Source organism: Pseudorca crassidens, chromosome 14 (assembly GCF_039906515.1).
Source record: "Pseudorca crassidens isolate mPseCra1 chromosome 14, mPseCra1.hap1, whole genome shotgun sequence".
Classification (NCBI taxonomy): domain Eukaryota; kingdom Metazoa; phylum Chordata; class Mammalia; order Artiodactyla; family Delphinidae; genus Pseudorca; species Pseudorca crassidens.
In genome coordinates this window covers 61,428,527-61,445,823 of record NC_090309.1, presented here as the reverse complement: position 1 = coordinate 61,445,823, position 17,297 = coordinate 61,428,527, and the positions used below count along the sequence as shown (strand labels likewise).

The following is a 17,297-nucleotide window of genomic DNA, read 5'->3' as shown; positions in this document are numbered from 1 at the left end:
CTTTAATTACTTTGCACCAGCCTGGCAAAATAAGATAAAGTATGTTGGTGTTCGTGAACTGAAAAACCTAACTTGGGAATTAACAGATCTCTGCTCAGAATAAGGCAATCCATTTGAAGAGACAGAGGAGAATATCTGGGCTGGAAAATTTTGCAAAGCTGGTTTACATGAAGATGTTTTGTCCCAAATTCAGACAATTCTTCAAACATGCAAAAATTTTGGCATAAAATTGATTAATGTTTGAAAACAAAGAAACAAAAGAACATTGAGTATAACTTCCTAGAATGGAGAACTCGAATTTGACACCATCCTATCTAATAGGCTGAAAACCTCAATTAGTTACTATACTTAAATAGACTTCAGAAAAATCAGTTTCTCCAGCATTAAGTCCAGCTACTCTTGCTCAGTTCTTGTTGCGCTCACTTTATAGCAAGTCAGTGGTCCCTATAGCCTGACAAAAGAGATCATTAGCCTGATAACATCTAATGACGCCAACTCCAATAGATTAATTTAGGGACTTGTCATGATGCAGTCATGCTAAGGGGGACTCACTCGAGTTCTTACCATCTTACCCAAAACTCTAAGTGTAGAAAGGAATCTTCCAAGTGTATATATACTATTCAGTGATGTTCAAAACTTAAATAACACCATTAAACTTTGAATGTAGGTATGAATATGGTTCATATCAAGGTTGACTCCTGAAGGCTACCAAATTGAGGAGCATTAATACTGAACACAAATCAAAAATCTAATTAGAAACATTTTATTTTAAATGTGCCACATAAAAACCCACATTTTCAGACCATAGGATGTTAATACATTCAACAAAAATTTATATTACCTTACTGCTGTGAATTTACAGAGTAATAGTCCAGATCCGTTTTGATTAGATGGTTGAATTACCCTTCCCTAAGTTACACTTTACAGACATCACAAATCCCTTATAATAATGTAAACAAAATAACTTTTCCCTAAAAGGTGAACTTGAGAACTTCAGTCCACTCTTTCAGGACTTGCACTTCTTCGCGGACTTCCTGATGGGGAACGACTAAAAAGAAAAACATTAGGTTTGGAACCAATTAGTGTCTACTGAAACTCTTCTTGCATATATGTCAGGGCAAAACTCAAGTTTCAATAAATTCAAAGGTGGCCAAAAGTAGTAAATTCCTACAGCAGAAGTCTAAAAAATTACGTAAGGCTTAATAGCTTCTTCAAGAATATTACAAAATTTAGTTAAAGAGAACAACTACTTGAATTTTGGGGTTTTTTTTTTTTTTTTTTGGATCACCTAAGAAACTCTGCATCTAGTATTTTAATATATAGCACCAATTCTCCAAAGAGCTCAAAGCCCGGAAAGCAGGCAGTAAGCAAACAATTCTGCAGAGGCCACACCTGACAGTTAAGATCCGGCAACGAATTATTTAGCTTACCTTCTTTTTGGAGATGGAGATCTGGACTTCGATCGGCTGTCAAAACAGGAGAAATTCTATTAATAAATTCTATTAAAGAGAAATTCTATTAAGAAAAAATACTATCCAACCCCTTAAGTCACAATACCACGAAATGAACCCCCAAACTGTCTTGACCTTAAATTGTCCTGCAGTTAAACTGAAAATGAACCTACCAATTTCTCACCAACAAAAGCTAATCTTATAACACCTGTTCTTCATAAAATAAGCGAACTGCTTTATTTTATCACAAATAATCTTTTACACTCTACTCTAAGCACCATGAACTCAGAATGCTTCTCCATGCATCTATCAATTCTAACACAGGACTTACTATAACCCCAAATTCACCAACTTCTTTTTCACTGTAGCTTGACACACCCTTGTCCAGGAAGTCAGCCAGAAGAGGCCATGTATAAATGAAATACTAAAGTTTGGTTTATTAATAAGGTATTGTGTTCCTACTCAACACCTAAGCTTACAGCTAACATTTGAAATGTCAGCAATTCAAAAACACTTTGGATATTGGTGCCATGTAACTAGAAGAGCATCAATGAGATTTTTACCCTACCTGCTTCTTGGTCGTGAAAGAGACCTGGATCTTGATCTCGACCTGGACCGGGATCTTAATAAAAAACAGAAATACAATTATACCAATTAGTCCATAGGAGTAATTTCCTTCAGCAACTACTGAGTACCTTATTAGATAGGCTAGGAATAGTGGCTAAAACAGAGCAAGATGCCATATATCAGTCCAAGACTGGACAAGTAATTGCTTTCGGTAAGTTCTGTTATCAAATAAAGAACCACCTTTTCAATTATCTATCATGAGTTGGGTTGTCACAGTTCCTGTACAGAGGTATATTCTTAAACAGTGTAGAGTATCCAAAAGAAATATATGGTGTTCGTTTGAAAAACTGGTATTTTATCTTAAAAGAATCAAAGCAACCCCCTGAACTGAAACCATTTCTTCAGGTGGTAAGCTAAGTAAAAAGCCATGATTGGGTGAGGCTTTGTTCTTGGATCACCAACAAACTGTCATGGTTCAAGGGCCATCTATTTGTCACACAAACCAAATGAGGCCGACATACACATCTTGAGGTCCTGCAACCAAGTTAAATGCATTTATCTATAGAGTCCAGAGATTTTTCAATTGGACCACAGGTTTTTGAATCCCTAAATTTATAAAGACTGTGCTATTACTGAATAGTAATAATTCCCAGTAGCATTCCCTACCACTGACACATGAGTAGCACTATCAACTCATTATCTAGAATTTTATCCATTTCCATCACCTTTTAAGGTCTTCTACAAAGGAAGTAAAAAATGCAGAGGTGCCTAATTTATTTTTAACTTTTTAAATTTCAGTGTCTAACCCAAGTATCTGGTTAAACAGGCCATGTTCATCCATATGTATGTTACCCTAAACAAACTTTCCATGATCTCAAACTCACCCCCACCATTCCAAAGAGAAACTTTGTTTTAACTTGCTTCTAACTCTAAATAAATCTCCTCCTGGTTCTAAAGGGTTTCTTACCAGGTATCTGGCAACTATCATCTTCTAGTGCTATTATCATCTACCTATACAACAGATACAAGCTGACTCCAGAAAAGTTTCCAACATGTTTACCCAGAGTGTTCACTGGAATGATTTGAGGATTTGTGCTTTGGACCCTCCTCTATCACCTCTGTAACAGCCCTTAAAGTCTTTAGTTGGGCTTTTCTTCATCTGGACGTGTACACATTCAACGTTTTCCTGAAGCATTCCATGTCAATTAGGTCCTTAAGATACTCCACTGCTGTCATTAAGACGTGACAATCCAAATACAAATAAGGGGAAAAAAAGGTGCTACATACTGGAAATACCTCGATCCTTTTATAGAACCAGACCTAGATCGTCTGAGTGAAGCTGATCTTGATCTACGAAGAGACACAGATCTTGATCGCCGAGGAGATGCCGATCTTGACCTAAAAATTAAATCAAAGTTGTTTAAGTCCACTTCCAATTAAAGTTTTTTTTTTTTATCTCTTGTTAAAACTTGAATTAAGCAACATCTCTCACCTCCTTCCCCTGCTCCTGCTGCGAGAGCGAGAGTATCGCCTACCTCTGGATCTTGAATGTGATCTAGACCGTGACCTATTTTTCAAGTCAGAAAAAAGCAAAATGTTAGATGGCAACTCCTTTTTAGAGTTCGTGTGCCTCTGCTGAAATCAAATCTCAAAACTATTTAAACTTAGTGTCTCATTTGGAAATAAACTCTGGGCCTATTAGTTGTCTTTTTTTTTTTTTAACTACCTAAAAAAAGATTTGTTAAAAGCTCAATTACATCTTAGAATTACATAATATAAAACACTGTAAGGTGTATTTAAAATAAACCTTGCAAGTTTGCAGGTCGACCCTCTTTGGCCCATGGTCTAGTAGATCTAGACGATCTAGAAGTATCTATAGCCGATCGCTGCATCTAGATGTTTTCTTCAATCTAACGACGATCAAACTGACAGCCAAATGAGCCAGGTGAGGCTTGATTGACGCAAGAAGATTTTTCTAGTTGGGAATGTGGTCAATCTGGTGTTCCTCTTTCTAAACCGGAGGGGGCCCCAATTGTAAGCCAAATTTACTGTTACGGCGATCACCGTCTCAAATTTTCTGCCCTTTAAAGAATAAGGTGAAGCTAGGTGTAGATGACTCGAGGGGATCTGGCCTCTTATGCTGATCACCTCAAGGTCTAGGAGGATCTTAATTGTCGGATTTGCAAGGCGCCTCAGCATGATATCATAAGGCTCGTGACATTCTGAATCAAGGCGACTGACTCAAACGAAGAAACCTGAAAGGTTTTGACCAGGTTGATTATTAATACATTAACATTTAATTAAACAAAAACTGTAAAATACACCTGTACAATTAACATTCAAGTTTATAGAAAAATACTAGTTTCTGCCTTGCTAATAAGAAAATTAACTTGATTAACCAGTACACCAACCACTCCTTTATTAAAATAAATACCTGCTTCTTCTTCGGCGGCTATAGCGATGACAATCATAAGCATAATGTCCCTTTTCGCCACACTCATAGCATCTATCATTGGGATCAAAGGGACGTCGGGCAGGTGGTCTATCAAAACGAGATCTCCGAGGCATGCCTGTTGATAGTTCAACTCTCACTCGGGAACCACAAATCACTCTATAAAAGAAAAACAACGAAATTCTAATGCTTAAAAACAAAACAAAACAAAACACGTGACTCCTATATTTAGAACTTTCCAACCACTCTTTGCCCTCACAAGCTTCAGCTATACCTTTAGAAGCCTTTCAAACTCCACCTTTGTTCCCCAGTTCCTGTCTTCATAAAATGACTATTTAAAATCTCCTCCAGACAACAGAATCCAAGCTTAGCACAGGAATATTCTCACAAACACTTAAGTTTCATAACCGACATGTTACTTACTTCCCATCCAGGCCTCGCACTGCATCTTCTGCATCTCTAGGATCTTCAAATTCCACAAAGGCAAATCCCGGAGGATTTCTGGCAATCCACACAGTTCTTAAGGGACCATAATAACTGAAAGCCCTTTCTAATTCTCCTTTGCCAGCACCAGTTCCCAGGTTACCAACATACACCTTGGTTTCTGTTTAAAAACGCAAATAGAAAAATGTATGTTATGAAAAAACGGGCTTAAGTTTGAATTCTTTGCCTTAGAAGAGTCCATCCTTAAGACTGCAAAGCATGTTTAACGCTCTCTCAAGGATTGACTTTAGCCTTAAAACCAACAAGTCCGTACATTTCTGAAAAGCTAAGCGTACGACAAAGTTCTTAACGTTCAAATGGGGGCGGTGGAGGGGAACCTCCAAAAAACACAAGCACAGCCGCGTGGTAGGACACTCCGAGGCATGGGGCGGGATCCGCCCCGGCCCCGCCCCCGCGGCCCGGTAGGCCCAGGCGCGCCAGGAGCGCGCGCGGGCCGGCGGCGGCAACGGCGTCGGCGGCGAGCTGGCCCCGGCGGAAGCCAGACCGGGAGAGCGGGGCTGCGCCGGCTCTCATCGTCCGCGGCAACCGCCCCAGGCGCAGGCTCGCCCACGACTCCAAGTCCCCCGCCCCAGAGTATAAATCGCGCTCGACAGAGCTCCAAGAGAAAAAGACACCAGCCGCCAGACCTAAAGATCATGTTATGTCTCCATTCCCACTCAGCAGTCCGACCGACTGACGAGAACGCGCAGCTCGAAACTGCCACAGTTTTGTTCAGTCTTAAATTCACTCCTTTTACGGCTGCGACCACATCTGTCCGCCAAAGTGGCGGGAAAGCGCCAAGAAAATGCGCCACCATGGTCGTCAATGTGCGCAAAATGGCAGCCGAGGGCGGGGGGGCGTGAGGTACGGGCGGGCGGCTCGAAGAAGGGCAACAACAAAACAGGGATCGAGGGCTGGGCGGGGAGACGAAAATGCCCAAGAATAGGTATCAACCCCGGCACAGACCTACCCCAGCCACCTCCTGTCCTCCTTCGATACCCCGCCCCTGCCGTCTCCGGCTTCGTATGGTGTACGCCGAAGCCGCCATTACGCACGCGGAATAACAGTCTCCCAGCCGCCGCGCCAACCTCACGGCTCTAAAGACTCACTACACCCACAGCAACGTCCCTCACTGGCCCCTACCCTCTTACCTCCTCCGTACCGCCCGTAACGCGACATGATGACTGGCCTGCGAGCTCGGCTCTTTCAGCTCGCAGCGCCCAGAGATCGACTACTACAAAGCCTACAACGCAACAACAGTCGCCAACGGTCCCAGCGGCACTACGAAGAAAAGCCTGGGTTCGCGCTTATATATGCGGCGGCTGGGTTTCTTTGCGCATGCGTCATCTCGACGTTCTGCGCGGCACAAAGGAGGAAGGAAACAGCCGAGAAGCGGCGCGGAGGGAACTGAAAAGGCTAAGACGCGAATCACTGGCGGAGGGATACGTTCCCATGGCAACGCCAAGAGCTCGCCTGTAAGCCCGCCCCCTTCCCTTTCCCTGTGCCCTCCTTATTTTCCTCCTTTCTCCGTCCACGCTTTCCTTTTCCCCAATCTGGGAACCCTCAGCCCTGGTAATCTTACTGCAGGTGCACAAGACCGGGTTTATGAAAGGCTGTAAAATTTAACCGCTGATGTTGCAGCCGTCGCCGCCTTTCTGCTGGGGGACCTGGCCTAGACTGCTACTCATTGATCTTCGGGGCTCGTCAGAGGTAATCGGGAGTTTGGCCAGGGTGAGAACTCCATGAACCCCGCCGTTGTGAGTAGTGGTCTCTGCACCACAGGCCTCTAAAGGGGTGACGCCCGCAAGGGACCGCCCGCCCTGCACCGACCATCCAGCCACTTCAGAACCAGCCACCAGTGTTCAGCAACACGGCCCGAGTTCTTGGAGTAAGGAGGACAAAGGAATAGAGGGTGTTTTTTCCCACTGTTATATTGCCCTGAATCCTTAAATCTTTTTGGTAGTGGCAATTCTGAAATTATTTGCATTTGAAGCACAGAGTATTTGTGCTTCCTTTCTAGTGCTTTCTGCTTTGTATTGTAGTACCACATCTCATCCACTAATATTCAGATCCTGAGGACGAGGACTTTGTCTTCTCTGAGTAGCAGCCTTGCTGCTCAGCCACTCTGTATATTCAATAAATGAAAATCTTTTCTTTGTTAGAATCGCTTAAAAATCCAGTTTCAACTTTATACAATGTATTTGCCAGATACCAGCTCTATAAATACAGATTTAACTTCTTTTTTTACCATCCATTAAAAAAAAAAAGACATTACACTATAAATACTTGGAATACACGAGTTGGAAATATTCCACAAAACAAGGGGAAATTCTTAGGTATTTTTATTTTTTTCATCTGCTGTAACTTCACTTGGTAGGTACAGGTGTGGATACAGAGTATAGGAGAAAGGGGGCTTAGTTAAATAAGCGTGTATTCAGGTAAAGTATGAATTCTCTCAGAGTAATGCTGCGAATTTATATTTTTTTCCATAATTTTTCAAATTATGGAAGAAATTGGTCTATTTCAAGAAAACCTCTAGTAAGAAAATAGAAGTTTATAGTCTGTTATATTTGTTCTCCCTTATTTATTTTTTGTTATCTGCTTAACAGGGTTTTTCTTAAAAGGATTAAAGAATAAAGAACTTTTATATACTCCTTTATATATACTTTATATAGAAAGTGCGTAGGTACAAAGTGTAGGTAACTTATTAAAAGGTAGTGCTAGGCTTCCCTGGTGGCGCAGTGGTTGAGAGTCCACCTGCCAATGCAGGGGACACGGGTTCGTGCCCCGGTCCAGGAAGATCCCACATGCCGCGGAGCCTGTGCGTCCGGAGCCTGTGCTCTGCAACGGGAGAGGCCACAACAGTGAGAGGCCCGCGTACAGATTAAAAAAAAAAAAAAAAAAGGTAGTGCTTATTATACTGCATACCTCCTCATAGGCCTCAATAAATATTTTTTGGCTCTGAATACAAAGTCTATTGTACAAAAGAGAATTTTTAAGCAAATAATAGTGTAAACAATAAGAAGAGCAATTGTCCAACTTACAACAAACTGATTTCAACACATTAAGGGGAAAAGGGTAAACCTCGACTGGTTTGCCTGCCTCTGTACCTAAGTATTATTTCTCTCTCATTAAAGGAGGGCCAGTTCCAGGCTGGGCTTTACTAACCTTGTTGCCATGAAAAAATAATAGTACTATATACTACTTTCGTACAGTGTTATACTGAAAACCCTTTCTCTAAGAACATGTAACCAGTTCTTTTCACTAAATGTCAATCCAATCAGGGAGATTTTTTTTGTACAGAGTTCCTGTATTCCTGCTGATTCTTTTGAAATCAGTTTCACATACATAATTTTCTGCCTCTAGAATTTTGGGTTAAATTAATGTCACATTTCCAGATTCAGTTTGAATGTGGAAGTTACTTAATTCAATTCAACAAATATCCTAATATTTCCTAATATCCATTGAATAATTCTTAAGTTTCTGTTGTTAAATATTGATAATATTATTAGTTTATGAAGGGAGGGGTAATTCTTTTGAAAGCTGCAGCTTTCAAATTTTATCTGCATTTCCTAGATTCACTATTTCCAGAGAAGCATTAAAGAAATACTCACGTTTTATCTTAATTTTTAGTTTCACTTTTAAGTCATTGTCTCCATTTTAGCTTGAATGTGAAAACTTTAAAACAAGAAAAACAAGTTGACCTTTTGCACATGTATTACTTTTTAGTATAAAAAACAGTCTTTATTAGAATAGTCTTTATTAGAATAGTATTACCAACAGTAGTTTTTTTTTTTTGGTTCGTTTTTTTGCCTCAAGGCTTCCGGGATCTTAGTTCCCCAACCAGGGATTGAACCTAGGCCCTCAGCAGTGAAAGTGTGGCGTCCTAACCACTGGACTACCCGGGAATTCCCCCAACACTAGTCTTTTAATATGTATTTATGTATGTTCTGTGTATGTTTGTACTGTAGGTCAATCCAAACAGCTATGTTCAACCACAACTTCCTTTTCTTGTTTCAACATTTCATACTCTTCTATTCCCTCTAGAATACTTTTAAATTCTGGGAAGGAAAAATTATTAGAGGCATGTTTATAAGTCTTTCATATTGTGTAAAGAAATTAACTTCTCATTAGCCAAGTACTGGGCTGCAATCAGTACTGATGTATATAGGAGGAAGAGGGGAGCAACAGTTAAAGAGCACCAGTGCTTTGATCAACTGCAAGGAGTAAACTAGGAAAAATTGTGATGCAAGAGCGATCCACTGATACAAATATTACCTAAATGGATGGTTTAGGCATGTAAAGCAATCCAGGAAGAGGGAGGCTTTCTGAGGAATGCCTGATTTCATTAAAAAGTGAGAAACTGTAACGTTATCAAGCCCTAAAACAATCACTTGTGTTGTTCCTTCTCTAAAGGAAGAGTATTAATTAAAGGGACTTGGTCAGCTTGGTGTCTTAATTAGAGAGAGCTAGACTACCTTAGACTTTGAGTTTAGCACTTAGCACTATCTTGGAAGGAGCGAATCTATGTTATTGACCACCTCTCAGCTGTACTTAGAGACTTTGTTTGATGTTTTGCCTAGTTGCTCCGCAGCATGTGGGATCTTCCCAGACCAGGGTTCAAACCCGTGTCCCCTGCATTGGCAGTCAAGTTCTCAACGACTGTGCCACCAGGGAAGCCCTCTTCTTTTTAAAATTTTCTTACTCTCTGACTTTTTCTCAATTTTTTGGGGGGGTTAAGTCATGCTTTGTTCTTTACTAGAGATTCTAGATTCTTGAATTTGGGGAGCTAGATAGATCTGAAAAAATTGGGGGGATGGAGGGGACAAACTTTTTCTATCAAGAAAACACGTGAGACTTAAAAAAAAATTATCCTCAGCATCCTTTCATTTAAAAAAAATTGGGGGGAGGAGCATTTTACCAGAAAAAAAAAAAAAAAGAAAGACATAGTCACAGAATAAAGGATGGTTTTTCCCAAGAAAGAGTGGTTGGCAATAGTTTATATTTTTCTGAGATGGGAAAAATTTTCATTGAAGTTCAGACAGACTGACAGTCTTTGTAGCAGGATTTGGGAACACTGCACTCATCATGCTGAAATTCTAGGTCTTAGTCTCATTTGAAAAATGAGGTTGTTAGACTAGTGATCTAACAAAAGTCCTCCTATCTCTGAATTTCAAGCCATTTCTTTCATATGCAGTTTTAACTTAATTATCTATTTGAGAGTTACAGTGTATGCATCCATTTGTCATAAGATTTGAAGTAGATTTTATTTGCTTAAAAATTTTTTTTTTAATTTGTTTTATTTTTTTGGGCGTGCTGCTTTCGGGATCTTAGCTCCCCGACCAGGGATCGAACCCAGGCCCCCAGCAATGGAAGGACTGAGTCCTAACCACTGGACCGCCAGAGAAGTCCCTATTTGTTTTTCTGTTTTTTTTTTTTTAAGTATACCTAATCTCATAGATATTAGCCTCCAAGACTAAATTTTGTAATAAAAGTGACAATTTCCACATTGCTCCTGAACACACATCTCCCTATTCCACAGGAAAATACCGTTGCACAGAAACCTTAAGAACGTTTCAGCATGTGATTTTGGGATTCCTGGGGATTTACTTTTCATGAAGAAACTTTCTTTTTCTGAGTTTTTGTGTTATATGTGTCAGATTATTTTTCTCTGTGTGGACTGGGTCAAAGAAGAAAAGTGACAATTTCCCTTACTGAAGTCATCGAGTGAAGAGACAAAAACATCTTAGGAGTGGCCACTTAAGGCTGGTCACCACCACGTTCCGGAGTTTCTTCCCCAGCTTTGATGAAACTTCAATTTCGTCCATGCGCTGGATCATATCAAATTTTTAGCAAATGACAAAGATTAGTCAACCTACTGCTACTCCTCCTACTACTAACATTTATTGAACACTCAGTGTGCTAGACACTGTGCAATGTTATATACTTGGTTTACCTCATCCAATCCTAACGACTCTCTGAAATAGGTACTATTATTAAACCCCATTTTGCAGATAAGGAAGCTGAAGTATCAGGAGATAAAAAACGTGGTTAAGGGACTTCCCTAGTGGCGCAGTGGTTGAGAGCCCACCTGCCGATGCAGGGGACACGGGTTCGTGCCCCGGTCCGGGAAGATCCCACATGCCGCGGAGCGGCTGGACCCGTGAGCCATGGCCGCTGAGCCTGAGCGTCTGGAGCCTGTGCGTCTGGAGCCTGTGCTCCGCAACGGGAGAGGCCTGAACAGTGAGAGGCCCGCGCACCGCGATGAAGAGTGGCCCCCGCTCGCCACAACTAGAGAAAGTCCTCGCACAGAAACGAAGACCCAACACAGCCAAAACTAATAAATAAATAAATTTTTAAAAAAATATTTTTTAAAAAGAAAAAATGTCTAACCTTACCAAAAATGCAAATTAACACAACATGCTATTTTTGTCAGGAGTGCAGTGAAATTGGCACTTACACAGACTAATGGGAATGTGAAATAATACATTTGAGGGGGTCAATTTGGCAATGTTTTAAAATTATTAAATTGTACGTATATTTTGGCCTAGCAATCTTATTTCCTAGAATTCATTCTAGAATTAATCATAGATATGCATAAAGATTTATATGCAAAAATGTTGGTAGGATCTTATTTATAATGTCAAAAATTGGAAATAGCTTGAAAATCAAACATAAGGGATTGGTTAAATGTTATGGCACATAAATTTGTTACATATGTTATGGCCATTAAAAACCACATTGTAGGGGCTTCCCTGGTGGCGCTAGTGGTTGAGAGTCCGCCTGCCGATGCAGGGGACTCGGGTTCGTGCCCCGGTGCGGGAAGATCCCGCATGCCGCGGAGCGGCTGGGCCCGTGAGCCATGGCCGCTGAGCCTGCGCGTCCGGAGCCTGTGCTCCGCAACGGGAGAGGCCACAACAGTGAGAGGCCCGTGTACCACAAGAAAAAAAAAAAAAAAAAACACCACATTGTAGGGGCTTCCCTGATGGCGCAGTGGTTGGGAGTCCGCCTGCCAATGCAGGGTACAGGGGTTCGGGCCCTGGTCCAGGAGGATCCCACATGCCGCGGAGTAGCTAGGCCCGTGCGCCACAGCTGCTGGGCCTGCGCTCTGAGCCTGCGAGCCACAACTACTGGGGCCCGCGCGCCTAGAGCCTGTGCTCTGCAGCAGGAGAGGCCACCACAATGAGAAGCCTGCACCCAGCAGCGAGGAGTGGCCCCCGCTCACTGCAGCTAGAGAAAGCCCGCGTGCAGCAGCGAAGACCCAATGCAGCCAAAAATTAAATAAATGAATAAATAAATAAATTTTAAAAATTTACTTAAAAAAAGCACATTGTATAAGACTTTAATGTCAGAAAAATGTTAATGGTATATAGTTAAGTAGGAAAGCAGATTTCAAAACAATGTGCATGCACAGAATAATTCTGGTTTTGTAAAAATAAATCATTAATAAAAGTAATTTAAGTTTTATTTTATTTTTCTGTATTTTACAGTTTTCTATAATTTTTCTTTTTAAAGTGAGAGGCTTGGAGACAGACGAATTCCAAGTTTGAACTGAGAATCACTGTTTAGTAGTGTTAATTGGAACATGTTACTATACTTGTCATTCTAGGCTCAGGATTTCACAGAAGAAAATGGAGGTTTTAATGATGCTATCTGTGGGTGGGTGGTATTATGAATGTAGTTTACATGAGTTTTAGTTATTTAAAAATTTTTTTCTGTTATGACCTGTATTACTTATAATAAAAAATTAAATGTAATCTTAAATATAAATATAAATATCTTAAGTGGAAGTAGTAACGGGGGAATTAAACAGGATAGTTAATATGGGAAGAATCTAACATTAATATGTATACTCCCAAACTGTTAACTGTGGTTGCCTCTGGGAAGTGGAATTTGGTTGAAGACAGAAAGGAGCCTTCGTCGTTTAACTGTACAGCATAGTCTTCTGTATTGTTTGAAGATTTTGTGTTTTTTTAAGCAAATATAGTACTTTTGTAATAGTGCTTCAACATTATAATATGCGCTTCTCCCACACTCTCTATACAGTTTACTCACCTTTATTTTCCTTCATAGCTCTTCTCACCTCTGACTCTTCATTTATTCTGTGAGAGTCTCTCACAGTGTGAGATCCACAAGGGCAGGGACTTTGTTTTACTCACTGATACATTCCTACTGTCTGGCGCTGTGCGTGGCCTATGGAGTACTAGTTTCTCAGTAATATTTGTAGCATTAATGAATTCTACTAAGAAACTATTTCACATGGTTGTTGATCGATTAATATTTACAAATTATTTTCCCAAGGTTATTCAGCTATTTAGGTCCAAATCTGAACCTCTGATTCTCTCAGTCCATAGAGCTTTCTTTTGAGCCATACTGCCTCCCCAAAAGTAACTTGTTTTGGCTTTTCATCAACTCTGAGAGTTGCAGTGAAACATTTGTTTTACGTTATAAAAATGTGCCTGTGAAACCTGCAGATGTACTACCATTTTTCTGTAGGACACCGTTGGTATTTAAAGCAACAACAAAAACTCTACTTTATCCTAGAATTTTTAAAATTATTTTTTAATTGAACTATAGTTGATGTACAATATTATATAAGGTACAGATTACAATATAGTGATTCACAATTTTTAAAGGTTAAAATTCACTTATAGTAAATGTAAAACTATATTGTATATTCCCCATGTTGTACAGTATATCCTTGTAGTTTATTTTATACCTCCCCCCTTTTCTCTCCCCGCTGGTAACAACTAGTTCTCTGTGTCTGTGAATCTGCTTCTTTTTTGTTATGTTCACTAGTTTGTTGTTGTTTTTTAGGTTCCACATAAAAGTGAGAGCATACAGTACTTGTCTTTCTCTGTCTGACTTATTTCACTTAGCATAATGCCCTCCAACTCCATCCATGTTGCTGCAAATGACAACATTTCATTCTTTTTTGGCTGAGTAGTATTCCATTGTGTGTGTGCGTGTGTGTGTGTGTGTGTGTGTGTGTGTGTATCACATCACATTTTCTTTATCCATTCATGTGTTGATGGACACTTAGGTTGCTTCCGTATCTTGGCAATTGTAAATCCTGCTGCTATGAATATTGGGGTACATGTGTCTTTTGAATTAGTGTTTTTGTTTTTTTCAAATATATAGCCAGGAGTGGAATTGCTGGGTCATATGGTAGTTCTGTTTTTAGTTGTTTTTTTTTTTTTTTTTGAGGTACGTGGGCCTACTCACTGTTGTGGCCTCTCCCGTTGCGGAACACAGGCTCCGGATGCGCAGGCTCAGCGGCCATAGCTCACGGGCCCAGCCGCTCCGCGGCACGTGGGATCTTCCCAGACCGGGGCACGAACCCGTGTCCCCTGCATCGGCAGGCGGACTCTCAACCACTGCGCCACCAGGGAAGCCCTGTTTTTAGTTTTTTGAGAAACCGCCATACTGTTTTCCATAGTGGCTGCACCAATTTACATTCGCACCAATGATGTACCAGGCTTCCCTTTTCTCCTCATTCTTGCCAACATTTCTTATTTGTGTTCTTTTTGATGATGGCCATTCTGACATATGAGGTGATATCTCATTGTGATTTTGATTTGCATTTCCCCAATGACTAGCAATGTTGAGCATCTTTTCATGTGACTGCTGGCCATCTGCATTTCCTCTTTGGAAAAATGTCTATTCAGGTCTTCTGCCCATTTTTAAAATTGGGTTGTTTGTTTTTTTTGATGTTGAGTTGTATGAGCTGTTAATATATGTTGGATATTAACCCCTTATCAGTCATATCACTTGCAGATATTTTCTCCCATTCAGTAGGTTGTCTTTTAGTTTTATCAGTGGTTTCCTTTGCTGTGCAAAAGCTTTAAGTTTAATTAGGTCCCATTTGTTTATTTTTGCTTTTATTTCGTTTACTCCAGGAGGTAGCTCCAAAAAAATACTGCTGCGATTTATGTCAAAGAACGTTCTGCCTGTATTTTTCTTTTGTGTGTGTGTGTGTGTGTCATCACTTCTTGTTTTTCTTATTTTTTTTAATTTGGGTATAGTTGTTTTACAATATTGTGTTAGTTTCCACTGTACAGTGAAGTGAATCAGCCATATGTATACATATATCCCCTCTTTTTTGGATTTCCTTCCCATTTAGGTCACCACAGAGCATTAAGTAGACCCTGTGCTATACAGCAGGTTCTCATTAGTTATCTATTTTATACATATTAGTGTATATATGTCAATCCCAATCTCCCAGTTCATCCCAGCCCCATTCCTCCCCTTGGTGTCCATACGTTTGTTCTCTATGTCTGTGTCTCTATTTCTGCCTTGCAAACAGGTTCATCTGTACCATTTTTCTAGATTTGCCTATGTTTTCCTCTAGCAGTTTTATGGTATCTGGTCTTACATTTAGGTCTTTAATCCACTTTGAGTTTATTTTTTGTATATGATGTTAGAGAATGTTCTAATTTCATACTTTTACATGTAGCTGTCCTGTTTTCCCAGCACCACTTATTGAAGAGACTACTTTTTCTCCATTGTATAGTCTTCCTCCTTTGTCATAGATTAATTGATAATAAATGCATGGGATTATTTCTGGGTTCTCTATTCTGTTCCACTGATCTATATGTTTGTTTTTGTGCCAGTACCATACTGGGTTTTTTTGAGTTTTGTTTTTTGTTTTTTCGGGGTTTTTTTTTGCTGCATTGGGTCTTTGTTGCTGCGTGCGGGCTTTCTCTAGTTGCAGCAAGCGGGGGCTACTCTTCGTTGTGGTGCGTGAGCTTCTCATTGCAGTGGCTTGTCTTGTTGCAGAACACGGACTCTAAGCGCATGGTCTTCAGTAGTTGTGGCACGTGGGCTCAGTAGTTGTGGCTCGTGGGGTCTAGAGTGCAGGCTCAGTAGTTGTGGCGCATGGGCTTAGTTGCTCCACAGCATGTGGGATCTTCCCAGACCAGGGCTTGAACTCGTGTCGTATGCATTGGCAGACAGATTCTCAACCACTGCACCACCAGGGAAGTCCCTGGTTTTTTTTTTTTTATTAATTAATTTAGTTAGTTTGTTATTTGGCTGTGTTGGGTCTTCATTGCTGCTTGTGGGCTTTCTCTAGTTGCAGTGAGCAGGGGCTACTCTTTGTTGTGGTGTGTGGGCCTCTCATTTTCGTGGCTTCTCTTGTTGCAGAGCACGGGCTCTAGGTGCATGGGCTTCAACAGTTGTGGCTCGTGGGCTCCAGAGCGCAGGATCAGTAGTTGTGGCGCACGGGCTTAGTTGCTCTGTGGCATGTGGGATCTTCCCGGACCAGGGCTTGAACCCGTGTCCCCTGAATTGGCAGGCAGATTCTTAACCACTGCGCCACCAGGGAAGTCCCAGTACCATACTGTTTTGATGACTGTATCTTTGTAGTATAATCTGAAGTCAGGGAGTGTGATTCTTCCAGCTCTGTTCTTTTTTCTCAAGATTGTTTTGGCTGTTTGGGTCTTTTATGTTTCCATACAAATTTTAAAATTATTTGTTCCAGTTATGTGAAAAATGCCACTGGTATTTTGATAAGGATAGAATTGAATCTGTAGATTGCCTTGGGTAGTATGATCATTTTTAACAGTATTAATTCTTCCAATCCAAGAACATGGTGTATCTTACAATCAGTTTGTGTCATCTTCAGTTTATTTCATCAGTGTCTTCTAGTTTTCTGAGTACAGGTCTTTTACCTCCTTAGGTAGGTTTATTCCTAGATATTTTATTCTTCTTGATGCAATGGTAAATGGGATTGTTTTCTTAATTTCTCTTTCTGATAGTTCATTGTTACTGTTTAGAAATGCAGCAGATTTCTGTATATTAATTTTGCATCCTGCAACTCTACTGAATTCATTGGTGAGATTTAGTAGTTTTCTGGTGGCATCTTTAGGACTTTCTATGTATAGTATTATGTCATCTGCAAACAGTGACAGTTTGACTTCTTCCTTTCCAATTTGGATTCCTTTTATTTCTTTTTCTTCTCTGATTGCTGTGGCTAGGACTTCCAAAACTATGTTGAATAAAAGTGGCAAGAGTGGGAATCCTTGTCTTGTTCCTGATCTTAGAGGAAATGCTTTCAGCTTTTCACCATTGAGTATGATGCTTGCTGTGGGTTTGTCATATATGGCCTTTATATGTTTACTATGCTGCCAGATATTTGGTATTGGTTTTGTTTCTCTGGAGAACCCTGACTAATATGGTATATTATACCATAAACAATTTTCCAAGTCATTAAATATTCTACAACCTTATAATATTTGCATGGTATTCCATTGTATGGGTATCCTTTGTTGTAAGAAATTTAGATTGTTTTCATTTTTTTATATTATAAATAATGCTGAAGTGTATACAACTTGTATAAATGC

General features: G+C 40.3%; 2 protein-coding genes across 4 annotated transcripts in view; one reads left to right on the top strand and one right to left on the bottom strand.

The window, feature by feature from the left end:
* Window positions 1-747: 747 nt before the first annotated feature.
* Window positions 748-6,263, bottom strand: SRSF7 (serine and arginine rich splicing factor 7). Of its 2 annotated transcripts, none has more exons than XM_067703219.1 (8): window positions 6,105-6,263; window positions 4,894-5,074; window positions 4,453-4,629; window positions 3,511-3,585; window positions 3,306-3,416; window positions 2,020-2,073; window positions 1,431-1,466; window positions 748-1,048 (listed from the first exon to the last, which is right to left on the bottom strand). In XM_067703219.1, the coding sequence occupies exons 1-8, from the start codon at window positions 6,130-6,132 to the stop codon at window positions 994-996; spliced, it is 717 nt and encodes a 238-aa protein (XP_067559320.1). In that variant the 5' UTR covers window positions 6,133-6,263; the 3' UTR covers window positions 748-993. The 2 variants fall into 2 exon arrangements, with proteins under 2 accessions (XP_067559320.1, XP_067559321.1); XM_067703220.1 differs by having other exon boundaries at window positions 3,315-3,416.
* A 173-nt stretch (window positions 6,264-6,436) lies between these two features.
* Window positions 6,437-17,297, top strand: part of GEMIN6 (gem nuclear organelle associated protein 6) — a 33,018-nt gene continuing 22,157 nt past the window's right edge. The window contains exon 1 of one of the 2 annotated variants that reach the window (XM_067703222.1): window positions 6,437-6,663. The gene's annotated coding sequence lies outside the window, so the exon portion shown is untranslated. Of the gene's footprint in view, window positions 6,685-17,297 lie in introns of both variants that reach the window. The other variant, XM_067703221.1, reaches the window with a different exon arrangement.